At 35.1% G+C, this 21,411-nt stretch overlaps 1 protein-coding gene across 3 annotated transcripts in view; it reads left to right on the top strand.

The window, feature by feature from the left end:
- Positions 1-21,411, top strand: part of SCAMP1 (secretory carrier membrane protein 1) — a 96,771-nt gene that overhangs the window by 34,295 nt on the left and 41,065 nt on the right. For all 3 annotated transcript variants that reach the window (XM_074360089.1, XM_074360090.1, XM_074360088.1), the window contains 3 exons: positions 14,690-14,788; positions 15,735-15,843; positions 17,938-18,066. In XM_074360089.1, the coding sequence (XP_074216190.1) occupies positions 14,690-14,788; positions 15,735-15,843; positions 17,938-18,066 (337 nt within the window). The remainder of the gene's footprint in view (positions 1-14,689; positions 14,789-15,734; positions 15,844-17,937; positions 18,067-21,411) is intronic.

The following is a 21,411-nucleotide window of genomic DNA, read 5'->3' on the forward strand; positions in this document are numbered from 1 at the left end:
TCTTCATGCCCATTTAAAAGGATCAAAGTGGGGCCCCTAGAACACCTGTCCCTCCCTGCCCTCAACACTTGACTGCCCTAAGTTTATCTGGACTAATCTTATTATGCTCTTGATTCCTATTTATGTCGTTCTTTACTAGAAGCCCCAGACTCCTCATCTCTTGGATTTTGATCTTCATGATGTTCTGCACATTATTTATTCTGAACCCTTCTATTTCCTTAATTCCTGAGACATTCCATTGTGCTGAGAGTCAGTCAAACTTCATCAAAATCCCCCATATCTTTATCTTTTTCTCTGAATGTTTTGTCCTTTGTTCTGTAGAAACTGGCCTTTGTATGAGGACACTGCTTCCCCTGTACTCTTCCCAAAACTAGGTGATTTTTCTCTCACAGTTCTCAGCTGATCATAAAATTGGGGTAGATACCGTCTTTGTTTCTAGTTGCTGCTTCCAGACTTTCTTCTTGTCCAAAAAGTCCCATGTCATCATTTGAATCTCAGAGGGTACCAGTTATAATTGGGTGCCACAACTCATTGTGGCTGTCTTCTACTGATCCCTGAATTACTACTCCTTATTTCTCTCTCTCTTTCTCTTTTTTTTTTCTTCTTCATGATTTTAATTCTTGGTTCACTGTTACTCTTTCTAACACTATTCCTGTTTTGAATTCTTAGTGTTGTTCTTTCCAGCATCTTGCTTCTCAGTACCTTGACCTCATCTCTTTCATTGATTTTTGCCTTTTCTGTTACCTCAAGTCACTCACTCCCATGGTCATATCCTAGACTTTGTCATTATAGTTACTTAACTCCTATAAAGTCTTAATTTTGTGTATCTTTTCCGTCACTCTTCTAGTTCCTCAATTGTAACACATCTTTCCACTTCACTAGGACCTCTAGTTTGTTGACCTTACAATGTCACTGCCCTTTATCCACTGGATATTACTCTCTTCTCTCTGCTTAAATTCCACATTCAGTCGTTTTAATCACTCTCTTGCATGCACGCTCAACTCCCTTGCCTTCCCCCTCCTATTTTGACATAATCTTGGCTAAAAGCGAAGCCCTGGTTAAATACAACTCTTTCTGCTCTCTGTCCTTACCCTTGTAGCTAAATATGGAGACACACACATAACCATGCTGAATGGTCTCACTTTTAGTTCATGGCCAGCTCTAAATTGTAGTGAATGTCTTACTTATTTATTTGTCCACTCTCTTCTTCTCTCTCCTCATCTTTAAAATCTGTCCCGCTATCCTCACTCTCAGCTAATGACCTTGCTTCTCATTTACTGAGAAATTTGAAGCAGCCTGTAGAGAATATACACAGACTTCCAGCATCACATCTACTTACCTACCAGTATTTATACCCATATTTTCTGCTTTCCTGCCTTTTAGTTACAGATGAACTATCTGTGCTTCTACCCAAAGCCATTCCCTCTTTTGTGCAGTAGATTCCACGCACTTTTACCAAAGAACTTTGCTGAATTGCTCCTCACCTACATTACTAGTTTTCTTCACTTTCTACTGGATCATTCATATCATCATAAAAACATGTTTCCTTCTGTTTTTTTTCCTTATATTTTTGTTTCTCCCACCCCTAAAAGAAATCCTGAATCCTTTATCAATTACTTCACATTTCCTCTCCCTCTCCAGCCATAAGCAAGTCTTGATTACCTTCTGTCTCTATAGATTTGCCTATTCTGGACATTTCATACAAATGGAATCATAAAATACGTGGTCTTGTGCGACTGGTTTCTTTTACTCAGCATGATGTTTTCAGGGTTCAGCTGTATTGTGGCATAGATCAGTACTTCATTCCTTTTTATTGCCTTTTTATTTATTAATTTTTTTTGGAGCAGAGAAAGGTTTTTTGCAGGGCCAAGCAAAGAGGACCAGGTGGCTCATGCCCAAGAAAACCCCGAACTCCTTCCCCTTTGTGTTGCTTTTTATACCACATTTTACTTATCCATTCATCAATTGATGGATATTTAGGTTTCCAATTTTTGGCTGCTCTAAACATTTGTGTGCTAGTTGTTGTGTGGACATATGTTTTCATTTCTCTTGGATATATACAGAGGAGTGGAATTGTAGGGTAATATGATAATATGTTTAACTTTTTGAGGAGCTATCAGACTGTTTAACAAAGTGGCTGCACCATTTTATATTCTAATCAGCAGTGTAGAAGGGTTCCAGTCTCTTCATCCTTACCAACACTTATTATTGTCTGATTTTTTGCTTACAGCCAACCTAGTGGATGTGAAGTGATACATCCCTGTGGTTTTGATTTGCATTTCCCTGATGGGTAATGATGTTGAGCATTTTTTTCAAGTGCTCATTGGCCACTTGCATGTCATCTTTGGAGAAATGTCTAGATTCTTTGCTCACTTTAAAATTGGATTTCCTTTTAAATATTAAATTGTAAGAGTTGTTACATATTCTGAACACAGATCCTTTATGAAATAAGTGATTTGTAAATTCAGTAGACCCTGAACAATAACACAGGTTTGGACTATGTGGGTCCACATACATACGGATTTCTTTCACTAAATAGATGCTATAGTACTGCACGATCCATGGCTGGTTGAATCTCTGATGCAGAACCTCAGATATGGAGGGCTGGATGTCATGTTATACATAGATTTCCACTGTGTGGAGGGTCAACATCACTAACCCCTGCATTATTCAAGTATTTTTTCCTATTCTGTGGAATGTCTTTTTACTTTCTTGATAGTGTTCTTTGACATACAGAAGTTTTAAATTTTGATGTCAAATTTGTCTATTTTTTCTTGGGTTGCTTTTTTTGGTGTCATGTCTAAAAAGTCATTGCCCAACTCACAGTTGTAAACATTTACTCCTAAGTTTTCTTCTAAGAGTTGTATAGTTTTAGTGTCGATTTTTAGGTTTACCATTCATTTTGAGTTAATTTTCATGAATTGTATAAGATAGGTGTCCAACTTCTTTCTTCTGTATGTGGATATCCACTTGTTCCAGCACCATTTGCTGAACAGACCTTTTTCCTATTGGATTTTTTTTGGCACTCTTGATGAAAATTAATTGATTAACGTAAGAGTGTATTTTTGGACTCTAAATTCCATTCTGTTGATCTATGTCTATCCCTATGCCAATACCACACTCTCCTGATTACTGTAACTTTGTAACAAAACTCTACCTTGACCTCATTTCCCTTCCCAGTCTACTGCTCACATCACTGCCCTTGAAACACTTTCTCTGCTTCCAATTGCTGTAGAACTCATCTGAAGAGTTGTCTACTTTTTTTTTTTCTCAGACCTTTCTCCTAAACAATATTTCAGCACTCCACCAAAACGCACTTGTCGGGGCAGTCAGTGACTTCCACACTGCTAAATCCAGTGGTAAATTTTCAGTCTTAACCATAACTGATCTATCATCAGTTGATCACTATTGCTTTCTTAGAAAACTTTTTTCATGTGGCTTTCAGAGCACTTAAGTTTTTCTTTTTCAATCTCCTTTGCTGATTTCTCTCTGTTCCCTGTCCCTTCACCCCCAGTATTAGAGTATACCAGGAGTTAGGCTTTGCTTCTCTTCTCTATCTGTTGTCCCTCGGGTGGTTATTTCATCCAGTCTTACAGCTTTACATACCATCTACATGCTGATGACTCCCAAATCTACATCTTCAGGACAACCCTCTCTTCTGAACGGCAGACTCATGCATTCAGCTGCCTCCTACACATGTCTACCTGGATGTCTCAGAAACTGCACATTCAGCTTGTTGAATGCTGAACTGAGCTCACTCCTTGTAAACCTGCTCATTTTGTATCTTTCTCATTTCTGTGTTGCTTAGGCCAAAACATTGGTGATAGTTGACTACTTCCATTTCCTTACATAACATCTTTCTGTCAGGAAATCCTGTTGGCTCTCCCTTACAGGCACCTGCAGACCTGATGCGTTACCTTCATAGCCACCACTCAGCTTGAGCTGCCATCATCCCTTGTCTGGATTACTGGTTTCCTGACTACTCTTCCTTCTTTCGCTTTGCCCTGTTTCGGTCTATTTTCAATTTAGTAGCCAGAGTGATCCCCTGAAAAAGAGTTGATCATTTCAGTCTCCTGCTTAGAACTCTTCACGAGCTTTTAATTTTCTTAAGAGTAAAACCAGGAATGTTTAAATAGCCTATAATCTGTCTCTAATGTGTCTCACTCTTATCTCCTCACTCCTCTCCCATGTACTCTTTCTCAGCACACTGGTCTTCCTAAGGCCAAGCATTCTCCTGACTTTGCCTTGATTGTTCCTTCTGCCTAAGATGGTCTTCCCCCAGATATCTGCAAAGCTGACTTCTTCACCTCCATAAAGTCTGTGCTCAAATATTGGCTTCCCTAACCACCTTTGCAAAATTAGCCCTGTTCAGCTTTTACTCATGACCTCTTTACCCTGTTCATTTTCGTTTTTGTTCCATAAAATTTACTGCCTTCTAAGATACTCTATAACGTAATTTATTATATGTATTGTTTATCTTCCATTGCTAGACTATAAGCTCCATGGAAGTAGGGATGCTTACCTATTTTGTTCATTAATGTAGTGTCTGTAATTGTGTCACGTTGTAGTTGATCAGTGAATGTTGTAGTTGATGAATGAATGAATGTTTGGTCACACTGCTCTTCTTCTATGTGCCTTTCTCTACTTGGTAACACCTGTTCTTGTATATCCCTTCTTTCCTCCTATTGTGTATCTCCTCCCTCAGTTCTAATCCTTAAAGCCTTATTTTAAAATGTTCATCTATTATAAAATTATTTCTGTTTGTCCTGACTCTGACATTATGTTTCATTTTCACCCCCTTTAGTAACAGGGAAATCTTTGTTAGGCATAGCTACAATCAGTTCTTGTCTACTCAGAGACTGATAAAGTCAGTGAAAGCTGCAGAACATTTTAGGTTTCTTTTGGCAGTCTCTCCATTAGGTAAAAGAATATGACAATGGTTTATAGAGGCTGTAAACTTTGTTGCCTTAAAGGGGAGTTCTCAAATTTCAAGGTGTATAAGAATCACCCTGGGGAGCTTACTAGAAATGTGAGCTTGTTAAAAACACAAACTTCTTTTCTTCAACCCCTGAGTTTTTGAATCAGTATGTCCACAGTGGGGCCTAGAGTTTGCATTTTCAATAAGCACCAGAGCTTTATGATGCAGGAGATCTATGAACACATTAAGAAACATTGCTTTAGACGTGAGTATACTTAGAAACATTTTTGGTTCACAGATGGCAGAAAAAGAGCAGGAAAGAACAAGGAGAAATTTTCTTAAATAGGTGTTTTGAATATGGAAGAAAACCAGGAAGGAGACCATATTTGTTTTATGCTTGAGAAAGACAACTTGGGGACCTCCTATGCCTTGAAGGGATCTTACATACCTATTTATTTACTAACAAAACATCTTTGGAACTTACAATGCAGAGAGCTCATTATGTTATAGAAAAGTCCATCCACTATTGTATTTCTATGATTATTATAGTATTCTTAATTCTATTGAGTGGAAATACATCTTCTTGTAATTTTTAGTTATTGGTCCTAGTTGAGTTCTCCAAAGCCACACAACACAGAGTAGGATCCTGGTGGACTACCTTCTGTCACCCTTGCCCAGCAACTTGCCCTGCTTTAGATACCCTACATCTGTGCTTTTACAACATATCTCAATAAAACATATCCCACTGTAAAAAATGTGATTTGTGTTAAAATATAATTATAACCACATAAAGTATATAAGAATTATAACTTCTACAGAGATTTAAAAAATACATTCTATTCCTAACTTGCGAAATTTTACCCACCATGAAAGTAGGATATTGAGCCTTGCTCTGGCCAGTTCTCTGTCCACAAGGTCACTTCCCTATTCTGTTGGCTTCTCTTAATTTTTCTCTCTGTCTCCCATTTTTGTACCTTCGGTGCTTTTTTCAGTACTTCAGGTTTTTCCCAGGGGCTGCCAGAGAAGTGACAAACACAGTTTCATGACTGTCAGGAGGAGAAGAGCTCATCTTACTCCACTACATCCAGTTGCACTAGAGTATTCTCTTTTCTTCTACAGTTAGGTTGACTCTCCTGTGTCTGCAGTTTTGATGAGGGTGAAGTGGAGATGGTATACTCTAAAGTGCCCAATGAGGCAGAAAGATCCTCCCTCTTGCATCTCACATATTCCTTCTGGTACTATTTTTCCTATTCCGAAGTTAGAAGTTCCTTTAGTGAGGGTCTGTTGGTAGTAAATCTTTTAGTATTTATAGATAAGTATATATTATTTCACCTTGGTTCTCAAAAGCTAATCTCACTGGATTTAGATGTCCACATTGACAGTTATTTTCTCTCATCAGTTTGGCACATTCTATTCAGGCTTCTATTGTTGCTGTTGAGAAAATAGCTCTCAGTCTTACTGGATTCCTTTGTGTGGGTATTGTGTCTTGTTTTTTTTTTTTTTTTCTTCTGGTTTTTATTGAGACATGGCACTGTATAAGTTTAAGGTGTACAGCACAATGATTTGACTTACATGCATCATGCAATGATTACCACACCAAGTTAAGTGAACATCATCTCATATGGATACAAAATGAAGGAAATTAAAATTGTTTCTTTGTGATGGAAACTCTTAGGGTTTACTCTCTTAACTTTCGTATGTAGTATGTAGTATGTAGTATTTATCATGTTGTACGTTACATCCCTAGTACTTATTTATCTTATAACTGGAAGTTTATACCTTTTGACTCCAACCAGTTCCCATCTCCCCACTCCCTGCCTCTGGTAACCACAAATCTGATCTCTTTTTCTATGAGTTTGTTTTTAAAGTATAATTGACCTACAGCACTATTCTTGTTCCTGTTATATAATGTAGTGATTGGATATTAAATGATCACCATGATAAGTCTATTTACCATCTGTCACCATACAAAGATATTACATAGTTCTCAGTTCTTTATATTTATGAGTCTGTTTCTATTTTGTTGTTCCTTCATTTGTTTTGTTTTTCAGATTCTGCATAGATTGAATTAGTGTAGTATTTGCCTTTTTATGTCTGACATATTTCATTTAGCATGATACCCTCTAGGTCATTCCACGTTGTCACAAATGGCTAAGATTTCATCCTTTTTTATGGCCGAGTAATATTCCATTATATATGTTTACATATGTACACACACACACACACACACACCACATTTTCTTTATCCATTCATCAATGGTTCTGAGCCTTCTGGTGGGCAGAACTATGTCCTGGGGCAGCTGGAGGCTCAGGGGGATCTAGGGCACCTGGCTTCCTAGTGAGTGGGTCAGGTCCTGGCACTAAGAAGCTAGTGGGAGGATTCCAGAATGGTGCTTGCCAGCACCAGTGTTCTCATTGTAGAATGTGCTCCCCAAATGGCTGCCACCAGCGTCTGTATTCCCAGGATGAGTCCCAGTTGCCTCTTCCCTCACTGAGAGGCTCTCCAAGATAAGCAAGTGGATCTGGCCCAGGCTACTTTCAAAGGACTGCTTCTGCCCTGGGTCCTGGAGCAGCTGACATTTAGCATGTGCCCTTTGAGTGTGGAGTCTGTTTTCTCCATTCCTCTCACTCTCAAAAGCAAACCCTGCTGGCCTCCAAATTCCAGGGGCTCATCTTCTCAATGCAGGACCCACAGGGAGGGGAGCCCAATGTTGGGCTCAGACACATCATTCCTTGGGAGAATGTCTGCAGTTGTGATTATCTCCTGTTTGTAGGTTGCCTACCCAGAGTATGGTTCTTGACTGTACTGCGACTCTGCCCCTGCTAATCGTCTCACTGCGCCTCCTTCTTTATATCTTTAGTTGCAGGGGATCTCTGCTAATCTTCAGGTCGTTCCCATCAATAGTTGTAAGTAGTTGTAATTTTGGTGTGCCCATGGGAGGAGGTGAGCTCAGGGTCTTCCTACTCCCCCATCTTGATTACACCCTGCTTTCTTACGATGGTTTTAAGAGCTCTTGTTCTTAGGTTTGCTCTTTCACTATAGTGTGTCTAGATGTTAACTTTTTAAAAATGTTGTTTGGGTTTTGGAGTTTTGAATCTGAGAATTAGTGTCCTCCCATTCCCCTTGAATGCGGACGCTCCCTCATTCTCTCATTCTCTTTTGGCTCTCTTCGTTGTACCTTTTCACTCAACCTCTCAGATTTCGTTTTCTTTCTCCTGCTACATTCTGTGCAGTTTCTTTAGAGCCACTTCCATTTTCTTATCTCTTCATCTTTGTATAGTCTGTCATTTCACTTGTCTATTAAATTTATAATTCCGATTTTTATAGTTTTTATTTCTTTAAGTTCCATTTGTATCATTTAAAAAAGATATTTGGTAATTTCTTATAGTCTCTTGTTGCTTAGTGACAGTTTTGTTACCTTTTATTTCTTTATTAAGCATATCTATCATTTTATATGTAATTCCAGTATCTCTAGTCTTGTATGTCTGAGGACCCTTGCTCCTGGTGGGCTTGCTTCCTTCTGTGTTTAAATCATGAGCCAAAGTTACTTGAAACTTTAGCTGTGAAAATTCTTTGAAGCCCAGCTTTTAAGTGTGTTCCTTTACTTTTGCCAGGAACATGAAGTCACTATCAACCTGGGGTCCTTGAAATGAAAATTTCAACTTGAAGTATTTTGTCTGTGGTGGTGGTGTGAATTCTGGCCCCAAGTCTACAAGTTGGCAGGTTTATGATTAGAAGTAATCAGGGAGGATTTCTTTCTTTCTTTTTTTTTCCCCCCCTTCTGTATACAGAGTCAAGGGCAAGACAGGCAAGTATTCATACTATTTCTTTCTGTGAAGCTGCTTTTTTGCTTATCCACTGGGAGTGTTGCCTTTTAGGAAGTCCTAGCTTTATGCAGCAATCTCAGATTGATTTTACCTTGTATGGGCTCCCAAGCTTTGTCTCCATCTTATTAAGCCCTTGTGATTTTGTTAATGGCATAGCATCAAGGCTCTTCTTTGTTTGGATTTGCAGTTTTTCCCACTTTCTGGCCTCCCATGATTTCCTATCAGTTTAGTCATGTATTTACAATATTATTCAAATGAAATCTGAATCAGCATTTTTAGGTACTATATATCAAAGGTGTCACTACATTTGTGTAGTCTGTTGTATTGTCACAAATGGAAGCATTGAATGGATTGTTTTAATATGCTTTTTATTCATAAGTGTAAAAGTGAAAAGTAGGAAAATAATTTGGAACCATCATCAGAGCAGGTCTTTAGTTTATGACAAGAGCTTGTACTTGGCTTGAGGTGGCTAATCAAGCATGTTGTGGCTATTGAAAATACTGGGTTCCAGAGCTGAGCAGAGATTTAGCTAGCATTGACAAATTAGAGGAAATTATTGAGATACTAGCTGTCAGATTAATACCACTGGTATCAGAGATTTGTGCTTCTCCAACATTTCTCTTCATTGCTATAACATGAGCAACTGTTACCTCTAATATGTCAAGTTACTAGCTCTATCTGAGCCTTCTTCCTTATCTACTAATTCATTGTACTTAGTACTTCATTTGTTATTTAAAGCAGTAAAGAATTGACAGTATAGTTTCAGCTGGGAGAATTCTTTTTTTTTTAAAATTTATTTTATTGAGTTATATTTAGTTTACAATGTTGTGTCAATTTCCAGTGTAGAGCACAATTTTTCAGTCATACATGAACATACATATATTCATTGTCATGTTCCTCTTCACTATGAGCTACCACAAGATCTTGTATATATTTCCCTGTGCTATACAATATAAATTTGTATATCTATTCTATATATACCTGTCAGTATCTACAGATTTCGAACTCCCAGTCTGTCCCTTTCCACCCCCCTCTCCCCTGGCAACCACAAGTTTGTATTCTATGTCTGAGTCTGTTTCTGTTTTATATTTAAGTTCATTTGTCGTCTTTTTTTTTTTTTTTTCAGATTCCACATATAAGCCATATCATATGGTATTTTTCTTTCTCTTTCTGGCTTACTTCACTTAGAATGACATTCTCCAGGGACATCCATGTTGCTGCAAATGGCATTATGTTGTCATTTTTTTGGGTCAATTGAGTAACTTATTGTGTGCTTTTCCTGAAGTGTGCTGCCAAACTAACTTTGTCAGGCATTTTATTTGGTCATTGTTTTGTGATTGTTACTTATTAAACCAAGAGAATGATGCTTTAGGACCATGATTTTATGGTTGGGGAACAGTTAGGATTGATCAGCTTCAGTTTTTCTGCCTATTAATATGAAATATTTGAGCAGGGAAACAGATAATAGGAATAGATAGTAACAAAAGATTATAGTAGAGATAAAAAATACAAGAAAAAGTTTTTAATTCCACTATCCAGAAATAATCACTGTTAACATATTGATATATTTTAAAATAGAAAATTGGGGACAGAATATAGAGCCCAGAAATAAATGCACACACCTATGGTTAATTGATCTTTGACAGAAGGCAAGAATATACAATGGAGAAAAGACGGTCTTGGCAAGTGGTGTTGGGAAAGTAGGACAGCCACATATAAATCTGAAATTAGAACACTCCCTCACACCATACACAAAAATAAGCTCAAAATAGCTTAAAGATTTAAACATAAGAGAGGATGCCATAAATCTCCTAGAGGAGAACATAGGCAAAACATTCTCTGACATAAATCATAGTGCTGTTTTCCTAGATCAGTCTACCCAAGGCCATAGCAATAAAAGCAAAAATAAATGGAACCTAATTAAACTTACAAGCTTTTTTGCACAGCAAAGGAAACCATAAACAAAATGAAAAGACAACCTACAGACTGGGAGAAAATATTTACAAATGGTGCATCTGACAGGGGCTTAACTTCCAAAATGTACAAACAGCTCATATAACTCAATAACAAAAAACAAACAACCTAATCAAAAAATGGGCAGAAGACTTAAACAGACATTTCTCCAATGAAGACATACAAATGGCAACAGGCACATGAAAAGATGCTCACCATCACTAATTATTCAGGAAATGCAAATGAAAACTACAATGAGGTATCACCTCACACTGGTCAGAATGGCCATCCTTAAAAAGTCCACAAATGATAAATGCTGGAGAGGATATGGAGAAAAGGGAACCTTCCTACACTGTTGGTGGGAATGTAATTTGGTGCAGCTACTATGAAGAACAGGATGGAGATGCCTTAAAGAACTAAAAGTAGAGTTACCATTTTATCCAGCAATCTGACTCCTGGGCATATGTCCAGAGAAAACTCTAATTTGAAAAGATACATGCACCCCAAGGTTCATAGCAGTACTATTTACAGCGGTGAAGACATGGAAGCAACCTAAATGTCCATCAACAGATGACTGGATAAAGAAATTGTGATAGATACACACACACACTAGATTACCCGTCAGCCATAGAAAAGAATAAAATAATGCCATTTGCAGCAACATTGATGGACCTAGAAATTATCATACTTAGTGAAGTAAGTCAGACAGAAAGATGGCTATCATCTATCCCTCATGTGGAATCTAAAAGAATGACACAAATGAACTTATTTACAAAACTGAAACAGACTCACATGTAAAAAGCAAATTTAGGGTTACCAAAGAGGAAGAGGGGATAGGGATAAGTTAGGATTTGGGAATAGCAGATACAAACTACTATATATATAATACGTAAACAGTAAGGCCCTACTGTACAGCACAGGAAACTATATTCGGTATCTTGTACTAACCCATAATGAAAAAGAGTATGAGAAAGAAAATATATGTATAACTGAATCACTGTGCTGTACACTAGAAATTAACACAATGTTGTCAGTCAACTGTACTTATGTTGAAAAAAAAATTGGAACTATACTGTATCTTCAGTTTCATTTTACAACTTATAATTGGTACAAGCTTTTCTCATTTCATTAAATATTCTTTCAGAACTTTTAAATAACTGCATAATATGCTCTTCTATGGATGGATCATAATTTATCAATTTACCTGTATTTTATCTATTCTTGGACAGTTAGGGTATTTCTAACTTTTTTTGCTTTTGCAAATAATGCTGTAGGGAGCATTTTGGCCTACATAGATTTGTGCGTATCTTGGATTATTTCTGTGATTTTTTTTTTTAAGGAGTAGCTATTTATGGGTCATAGAGTATAAATACTTCAATGGCTGTTATACATAATGTCAGACTGTGCCCAGGATTATTATATGAACTAGTTTGTATTCCCATTATCAGTGTATGAGAATACCCATTTTACCATATCTTTTCCAAAATGTGCTGGTTATCTTATGGTAATAATCATTTAAAAAATAAATGAGGTGAAATTTGCATTTCTTTGATTACTAATGAGGTTAACATTTTGAATCTTTATTTTCCTTTTGTATTTCTTTTACAAGCAGCCTATTAAAGATTTTTTAAAATGCATTTTTCCTCTGTAACATGTGCTTCTATTTCTTACTGATTTGTACTTGATGAAATGTATTAACTAATTGTCTATGTGTTGCTTATTTAGATTTTGCCTCTTAATTTTGGTTATGAAATGGTTTATGTCATTAAAATTCTAAATTTTTACATAGTCATATATATTTCCTATTCATTTTAATTTCTCTCCCTTCACCCCGTGGCTTTTCTCCAACCTAAGATCAGATAGTCATCTATATTCTATGTACTATACTATTTCTATTATCTTTATACTTTTTTTTTCTTTGGACTTTAATTCATTTGGAATTTATTCTAGAAAGATACAGGGATCTGATTTTTTTCTCCCGAACATTTAAATACTTGTCACAACACCGATTTATTGATAATCTTTACTTTTCCCCCCTATTTGGAAAACTGTCTTGGTCATACGCTTTAATTTTTATATACACCATCATTGTATATCTACCATAATTACAAATTTTTGTATTTGAGTTTACATTTTCCTACCTAGTGGTTATGAAATGATGTCACTATTTTTGTATTTTTCTTGTTTATATTTTGTTTTTGTATTTCTATTGAGGTTTAACCATTAGTTAATATTTTTATTGTATTTATTGTATTGCCTATTCAGATCTTTGGCCCATTTTTCTATTAGTATTTTGCATTTCTATGGATTTGTAGCAGTTCTTCCCATATTCTGGGTTGCAGGGTTCTTTTTTTTTTTTTTTTCCTTTTTACTGTTATAGCCATATAATCAGTTTTTCCCAGTCTGTGATTTGACTTTTCACTTTGTTATTACATTTTAGTATAGTTGAACTCATCAGTCTTAACACTATGGTTTATGTTTTGCAACCTTAATTTTACAAATCCTTATTGATCACTTACTGTGTTTCAGGCACTGTTTTAGACACTTGAGATACATTGTAGACAGGATACACAAGCTTTCTATAGCTTGTATTTGAGAAGCTCTTCTGTACCTTGAGTTCATAAAAATATTCTTGTATTTTTTTCCCTAAAAGTTTAAAATTTTGCTTTTTCACTTTTCAGTCATTAATCCACCTGGAATTTATTTTTGCATATTATATCAAGTAGGAAATCTAGTTTAACTGTTCTATCTGAATAACCAATTATCCCAGGATCATTTATTGACATTTATTGTTATTTCTCAACTGTTTTGTGGTATGACCTCTGTTGGGTATCAAGTTTCTGAGAGTTTGTTTCTCTCTACTGTTTATTGGCGTATTTCTGTTATCTTTTGCATCTGTACCACATTGTTTATTACTATATCCTTATAATAAGTCTTTATATCATAGGTCTGCCTGTCTTATTCTTCAAAATTGTCTGACCTATTCTTAGCTCTTGGCCTTCCCTTATGAAATTTAGAGTCACCTGTATTTCAGTTATATCCTTGGTTGTGTCTTTCTTGTTGTCTTCTTTTTATTATGACCATTTTAAAGAGTAGTTACAAATATTTTTCAGCTTAAAAAAAAAGTAGTATAATGGGGAAAGAAGGCAAATAAGAGAGAAGCATATAAAGCAAAAGTTGCAAATCGCTTTGATAGCAGTTTACTGAGACCTTCCAGGTATTTTTCTGGACGTGTACAAATGTTTGTTCATAAAAGAAAAAACTGGTCATATGGATACTGTTTTGTAGTTGGATTTATTCATTTAATATTTTAAAAGGTATTCTTCTATATCTCCAACTCATTCCTCTTGATGGGTGCATTGAATGTATATACACAGTAATTTAACCAATTCTCATATGATGGACTTGTAGATAATTTACCTACTTTTTGAACTTGCAGTTATTTTCAATTACTGTTGATTCTCACTGGAAAAGTGGAGGTTGTGCAGTTTATTTCCCATCTCCCTAATGACTCCCCTCTTATTTTTTTCAAGGAGCATTAGTGGAGTTCTGCCAAGAGCTCTCCTATTTACTTTTTAAGGGCTCTGGCACATAGCTTTGTTAGGTTGGAAGAGTTGACAGTTAACCTAGTTGGCAGTTTCCGTTGGTGTAAATTCTTCAGTTTGGTGCTATCTGTATTATATTAAAAAGAAATACTTAGAGGCTTTTGTTTTGTTTTGTTTTGTTTTTAATGTATAGTATTCTGGAGAAGAGTGTTAATGGTGTAGTGTTAGAGGTAGCAGCCATATTGAATAGTTGAGAAATGAGTGAATTTATGAAAATGAGATTGAAGAGTTTAAGTAGCTCTTTGCTACACACTTGATTATGAGAATTTAGGGGAGGAAGTGCGGCAGTTCTTGCCATTTTGGTTTTTATTTTGTTACACTTTGTGAAACAAGTTGAAGTTGGATTTTGATGTTACATAACTTGTCCTTTTCTTAATCTTCTTAGCCTCCACCAGGCAATGTGAAAATGCCTAATGTACCCAGTACACAACCAGCAATAATGAAACCAACAGAGGAACATCCAGCTTATACACAGATTGCGAAGGTTAGTCCATGTTAATGTGTAAATTTATATTGGAAGTTACAATATCAATAACATTTGCTTTCAGAGCGAAATAATTCTTTATATAGTTTATTCCTTATTTAATTTTTAACTCACTTTTGAGTCTGGGTTAGCTAGCTTCTCAATCCTGTAATACTCGTAATACTCATAACTCTTTTTCAGCTTAATAACATTTGCTTTATTCCGTTATTAGCAGTTATTGAATTCATATATCATCTTGGTGTACAATTTGTGTAGTGAAATTTTTATTGCTTTTGGTTTCACTTTTTAATACACAGTTTCATTACAGTAACAATGATAGATCAATAGATACTATTGAAAGAGAGTTATGATGGTTAAGCAGAGCACAGTGGTAGGAAGTAGAATGTGGCAAAAGTACCAAGAAAAAAGGAGATAAATAGGATGCCCGGTATTACATGAAGGCAGATGGAGAATTTCTTCTTAAACTGAAATCAGAATTTCTTAACCATAGTTTCCTTTCACCTCATTATCATATAAACTAGAAGATATTGTACAATATTCTTGCATTGGGAACCTTAATGTACCATTTAACCCAATTCACAGGAGCCAGCTCAGTTGCTCATTTCTCCATGTGTCTGTTTTCCTCAACTGTTCTGTTTCTGTCCTTTACTCTCACCTTAATTTTGTTTTCCCAATTACCTTAGGATTTTGACTGTTCTTGCTGAGAGAATTTTTTCTTGTTCTAATGGGCCCAACATTTCCACTGAGAGTTTTCATAACCAAAAGGCCAAAATGGGCCAAATATTTCCATAATACTTATGAAACTGTAATATTCAGTGAATTCTTATATTTTGGAAGAGCATTTGAATTAGGTTTCTAGCATAGTAGAGAAGTGGGAGTATAGTAGAAGTATAAATGTTACTGTATTTTATACTTCTGAGACCCTATTCACTTATTTTTTGTTTAGGAACATGCCTTGGCCCAAGCTGAACTTCTGAAGCGCCAGGAAGAACTAGAAAGAAAAGCAGCAGAATTAGATCGTCGAGAACGAGAAATGCAAAACCTTAGTCAACATGGTAGTATCCAAAGAAGTTTAGAAGTTATTTTTATTTCAAACACTTTAAAAGAGGCCTGAACTAACTCTAGGTCATTTGTTTTGTGGTTAAAACTCTGCCCTGTTATTTTAGCAAGTAGATCATACATGGCAGATTTCCTCTTTGATACTCTGTAACTCTCTGATCTTGGCTGATTTGCATAGTATTTTGATAGATTAGAACAGCCTCTTTACAAGTGAATGCAAATGTGGTAATTTTGGTTTACTGTAAGGTCAGGAGCCTTTGATTCTGCACTTGGGCCCTCTTTGGGTCATTGGAGCTTTATGAGTACATGGGAGTGGGCCTGACATTTGACAGCATTTGACTATTCTAGTTTATTCATATCAGTTTCAAATTAATCTGCCCCTGTCCTTACAAGTATATCCATGTATGTCATACCATGTTAAAAAAGTGTTTGTGGTGTCTCCAAGGAAGCCTAGATATTTTGATAATGTCAAAGGAATAAGTAAGTGGTAGATTAATTATTTGCTATGAAATCTATTCAGGTTGTCACTACCAGAGCTTATTTCAAGGGAGTTTCTTAGGGGAAGCTAGCAAGTCTCTGGGTAAAAACGGATGAGAGAGCTAGACAAGTCATTGTTAGTATGTCTGGATAGTGATGGAGTGACAGTGTTAGGATGATGATAATGTACTGAAACGGTTTCTTCCTTATCTTAGAATGTATAGGTCTAGGGCCTCTTGAGGACACATTTATTCTGAGCTGTTTTCTTGCTTGCAGCAGCATCTGTGAAAGGAGAAGCTAAAGGTTTAATTGAAATAAAACATTTCTGAAATACTAACAAAAATCTGTCTTATTTTCCCTTTGCTTTGTCTAATACAAATTATTTCTATGAGCGATGTTTTAGTAAATGAAGTAGTAATGAAGTGTGGGAAATTAAGACATTTAAGTACTTTTCATCTGTTAACCCATTTCATCATCGGTACAATTCTGTGAAGGGTGGTAAGTTGTTCTCACTTTACAGATGTAGAAACAGTCTTCAGGAGGTTAGGTTGCCCAAGGCCCCCCAGCCAGTAAGTGTCTAGGTGCGTATAGTTTCAGAGCCTTGGTTCTTTACTATTATTTTCTGCTTCTCAAGTAATTATGAGACTTGTATGACAAATGTATAGATTATATGAAGTTTGAAAAGAATGATAAAACAGTGGAGACATGTTGGGAAGAATCAGAAATAGATGATGCTTTTTCCCCTACTATGAAAATGTTCCCGGTCTATGAAAAAGTACATAAAATCTAATTTTAAAAATTGTGGGATATAATATCTAAAACAAGAAAATGGCCTTTAGGTGCTATTTTTAACCGTCTATTTTTAATGTTTGACTTCTTACTTTAACTTTAGTTTTTTATTTCTCCCACCACTTCCCAAGCCTTTTTACAGTCTCATTTCTTTATATAGACATATATTCTCCCCGTACAGTTTCAGTATGTTTTTTCTCTAGGTTTTTGAAGGTGCTATAATTCCTTAGCTTGTTTCTCATGACTGTTTCATGTTTTTGCATAGTTTTATGCTTTTCTTATGTGTCTTTGGATATTATTTTTTCCAGACTCAGAGATTTTAAAATTTGATTCTTTGGTATTGGTTATCTTGTGTTTCTTCACTTGTGTTAACAATAGAAAACTTAAAAGATTCAGAAGCTGGTCTTCCTTCTCCATGTGGGCTAGGAATTATATTTAAAGAGTTAAGATGCTGAGGAGGAAATTGTAGAGTTGGCCTTCATGTGAGAGTCAGATTCTTGGGACTTGAAAATAAATCCATCTTTAGGGCCGAATCACAGAGTATGTCCCTATGCTCTTTTTTCTTTTCTTGTTTCGACTTACATAAGTGATAAGACACTAGAAAATTATTTTACCATCTAATGAGTTCTAAATTGGGTTTTTTGGGAAGATTTTTAAAAATAAGAAATTTGATTTTCAAAGTTATGGGAATGTAGAGATACAGTGTTATATTTTCAAAACACGTGTTAAAAGAATAATGTTCTTTGTTATGAAACAAATAATTATGTGCAAAAAGAATAGCACATACTTGTCCTAATATAAATAACTTCTTTTTTTACTTTCAGGTAGAAAAAATAATTGGCCACCTCTTCCTGGCAATTTTCCTGTGGGACCTTGTTTCTATCAGGATTTTTCTGTAGACATTCCTGTAGAATTCCAAAAGACAGTAAAGATTATGTACTACTTATGGATGTGTGAGTATGGAATAAATTATATATTTGTTTGACAGTTTATATTTTATTGTCAGAATCCACTTTTTAAAAAGTCCTATATTAAGGATAGTATCATAAATTGGTCTTTTCCCATAGCTCTTTTAATTTGAAGTGCAACTTATCATATTTAGGTGACTTCAGAATTTTACACTAATGTGACAATCTGAATTCTTAGCTGAGGGAGACCTACATATTGAGAACTGGCATTCTTTTGAGGATAGGATTTCCCATATAGTAGAATTTTGCAATGATCGTTTTTCCCTGAAAAATGTTACCTAGGCAATATTTGCTTTAAAAAAATGATTTATACTATTTTTATGCAAATGAAGGTGATTAAAGCATTATGACTATTTTTTAAAAGGGACATAAAGTATTGAAGTATTATAAACTAATTTTTCTTATAGCTTTGAGCACAATTTATTTTTCATTTTCAAGTGGTGATGAATCCTTTTATTATTGAAAGTACCTAATTAATATAGGATGTTTCACTGAATAGAAAATTAAGACATTAATTTTAGGCTGTGATGCTCAATTGCTTTGAATATAATTGCAACACATGGAATACTAAAACTAAATGTCAAGCTGTTACCAGTTTTTTGTATATACACAGAATTCCCACTTACTCTGTTTCGTTTTTATTCCAAACAGCAGTCTCAGCCCCATTTAACATCATTGTGTCAGTAGGAGAGGTAGCTGTCATGACTTATCTACACAACTGCTGGGTTAATGAATACTTTTAGGGTACATTCTTGTTGGAAGAAATTTGTGTGTTCTTAATGTATGACTAGGGAGCCTCCCTCCACCAAATACATGAGAGAATTTTCCTCAAAATCTTTTAGGAGCATTTTTCACATACGTGAATGTGAGAAGTGATTCCTAATGGATAGTACTTTTTTTTTTAAATTTATTCATTTATTTGAGGGGTAACCAGGTTTACTTATTTATTTTTAGAGGAGGTACTGGGGTTTGAGCTCAGGGCCTCATGGATGCTAAGCATGCGCTCTACCCCTTGAACTATATTGTCCTTTCCCATGGATAGTACGTTTTTAACTCATATTTTTAGTATTCTTTTGAAACAATGTTGTTGATCTGATTTCTTTGGTTAATCCTGAGTGTCAGTAGTATTACATAATTTTATTATTAAAGGTTTTGATTCCATATATGTGCGTACTAAACAACTCATTTTATTTAATTGATATATCATAAAGTATATGCATTTGTCAAATAATTATTTTTTAATGAGCAGAAATTGGCCTAGAATTTTAAGTATAAGTTCTTTGACTTTAGTGAAAAAACATGTTTTTGATGGGGGAGATGGGTGTTGGAAGAAAATTCTGTGAGGAATTTAGTAAACAGAAATTGAATGGGGAAGATGATTAATTTTAACTGAATGGTTAGCTGCTTTACAATGCTGATTGTTTCAAAGTAGGCCTGTTTTATTTTGAAAATACATAAGTTAGAGGTTCATAGAAATAATTTGGTTGGCTATAGTTTTTCCTAACCCTGTTCAGTTGCCAGATCTGTTAACTCTATTCAAAGAGGGCTCAAGATTCCATCCAGGTAAGGCTCTGATTTGAAGCATTATCTGAAATAAAGTAAGATCTAGTGCTAACTCAGTAATGTCTCTAAATTTCATAGAATATAACCTGCTTTAATAAATTATTTTCAAGAAGCGTCAGCTTGTTACTGATTTTGGAGTTGACTAATGCTTCACATTGTAATAATGTAAGAAGAGAACATTTATTAAGCATTTACTTGTGCCAGGCACAGTGCTAGTCACTTTATAAACATTATGTTATTAAATCTTAACCACACTGTGAAGCAGGTACTCTGTTGTCTAGTTTTGTAGATTGGGAAACTAAAGCTTAAGAGAGTTTGAGGTAACTTGTCCAAGATTACACAGTAAGTAAGGTTGAAGTTGGATACCTTGACTCTAGACCCCAGAGTCCAGATTTCCACATTATTCCACCTACAAAGTACCAAAGGAAAGAAGTAATTTACATTTTAAACCCAAATGGGGTAAAGATATGCTTTCAAATGCGCCATACTCGAAGCAAATAATTCACTCTACAAAAGGACTGAAGCATTTAGAACTATCACTTTGAAGTGAATCTCAACCTCTTTGAATATACTCCTGAATTTAAAGAAAAAAATAAAAATAAGCCAGCTACATTAAAGACCATTTAGTGAAGAAAATAATATACTGTTATAAAACAGTTTATTTTAGTATCCGTTTTGTAGTGCAGAACTTAGCAAGAAAAGTAGTGTAGTGATAGTTGCAAATTTAGGTCTACTAATACCAGATTTGAGTGTTTAATAAAGTAAATTAAAATTTTATATGAAGGAGGGTTATTCAACTTGGAAAACATGTAAACAAGAGGGCCTAAAATATTCTTAGTGTTTTACCTATGCTTGGAATTCACCAAACAGGTTGGATTGGACTGATATTGGCAACACAGAACTGTGCATTTCACATTGCCTTGTCTTTCTAAGTGTTTTTTGATCTTTGTATAAGTGAACTGATTGTTTAGTTAGTAAGCCTAGATGTTTTACTTTTCATTGGGGTACAAATAAGTGACTTACTGATCATGATTGTTGGTTACTATGAAAACGTAGAAAAAATTTTAATAGATTATGCAGAATTTAATTGATATTTTAATCTACACTTGGAAGAATTTAAAAATACACATATTCATATATTTTTTTTTTCCTTAGGTGGATTAGGAGATACACCTTTAAAAGTTATTTCTCTGAAGATTGAAATTTGAGTTAGAATGTTGTGAACATTTAAAACTTTTTTAGGCAGTTGGATGCCCTTTAATATTATAGAATAATACCTTACAACCTCTCGAATTCTGTTTTTAAGCCCTTAACGGAACTACTTTTATTTTGAGGCAAAGGATTTTGAGTAAATTTATCAGTAAGCTAACTTTCATGAATTAGACGTCTTAATAGGAATAAAGTCTTTCCTCTGTAGTAGAATGGAATGGAATTTTAAAGCTGGAAGAACTCCTGCATTTCTCTGCTTGAAAAATTGAAATGCATGAAGGTTTATTAGCTCAATGTTACATCACTATAACCCTGGTGCTTTCACGCTTCCTCTAGAGCTTTCTTTTCCACAGTGTGTATATTTATCTACTTGTTAGAGAAGAGCAAATTAAGAGGCATCCTAAAATGTGTTTTTATCCTGTTTCATTATTAATTTTATTTTAGTAATAATTTAAAGATAAAATTATTGTTTCAAAAATTATTCACTAGGTTTTCCATTTGTTATTTTTAATTAAAGTAGTAGTTTGTTGATAGATTTTTATTGGTAATTTACATTAA

Source organism: Camelus bactrianus, chromosome 3 (genome assembly GCF_048773025.1).
Source record: "Camelus bactrianus isolate YW-2024 breed Bactrian camel chromosome 3, ASM4877302v1, whole genome shotgun sequence".
NCBI classification, from domain to species: Eukaryota; Metazoa; Chordata; class Mammalia; order Artiodactyla; family Camelidae; genus Camelus; species Camelus bactrianus.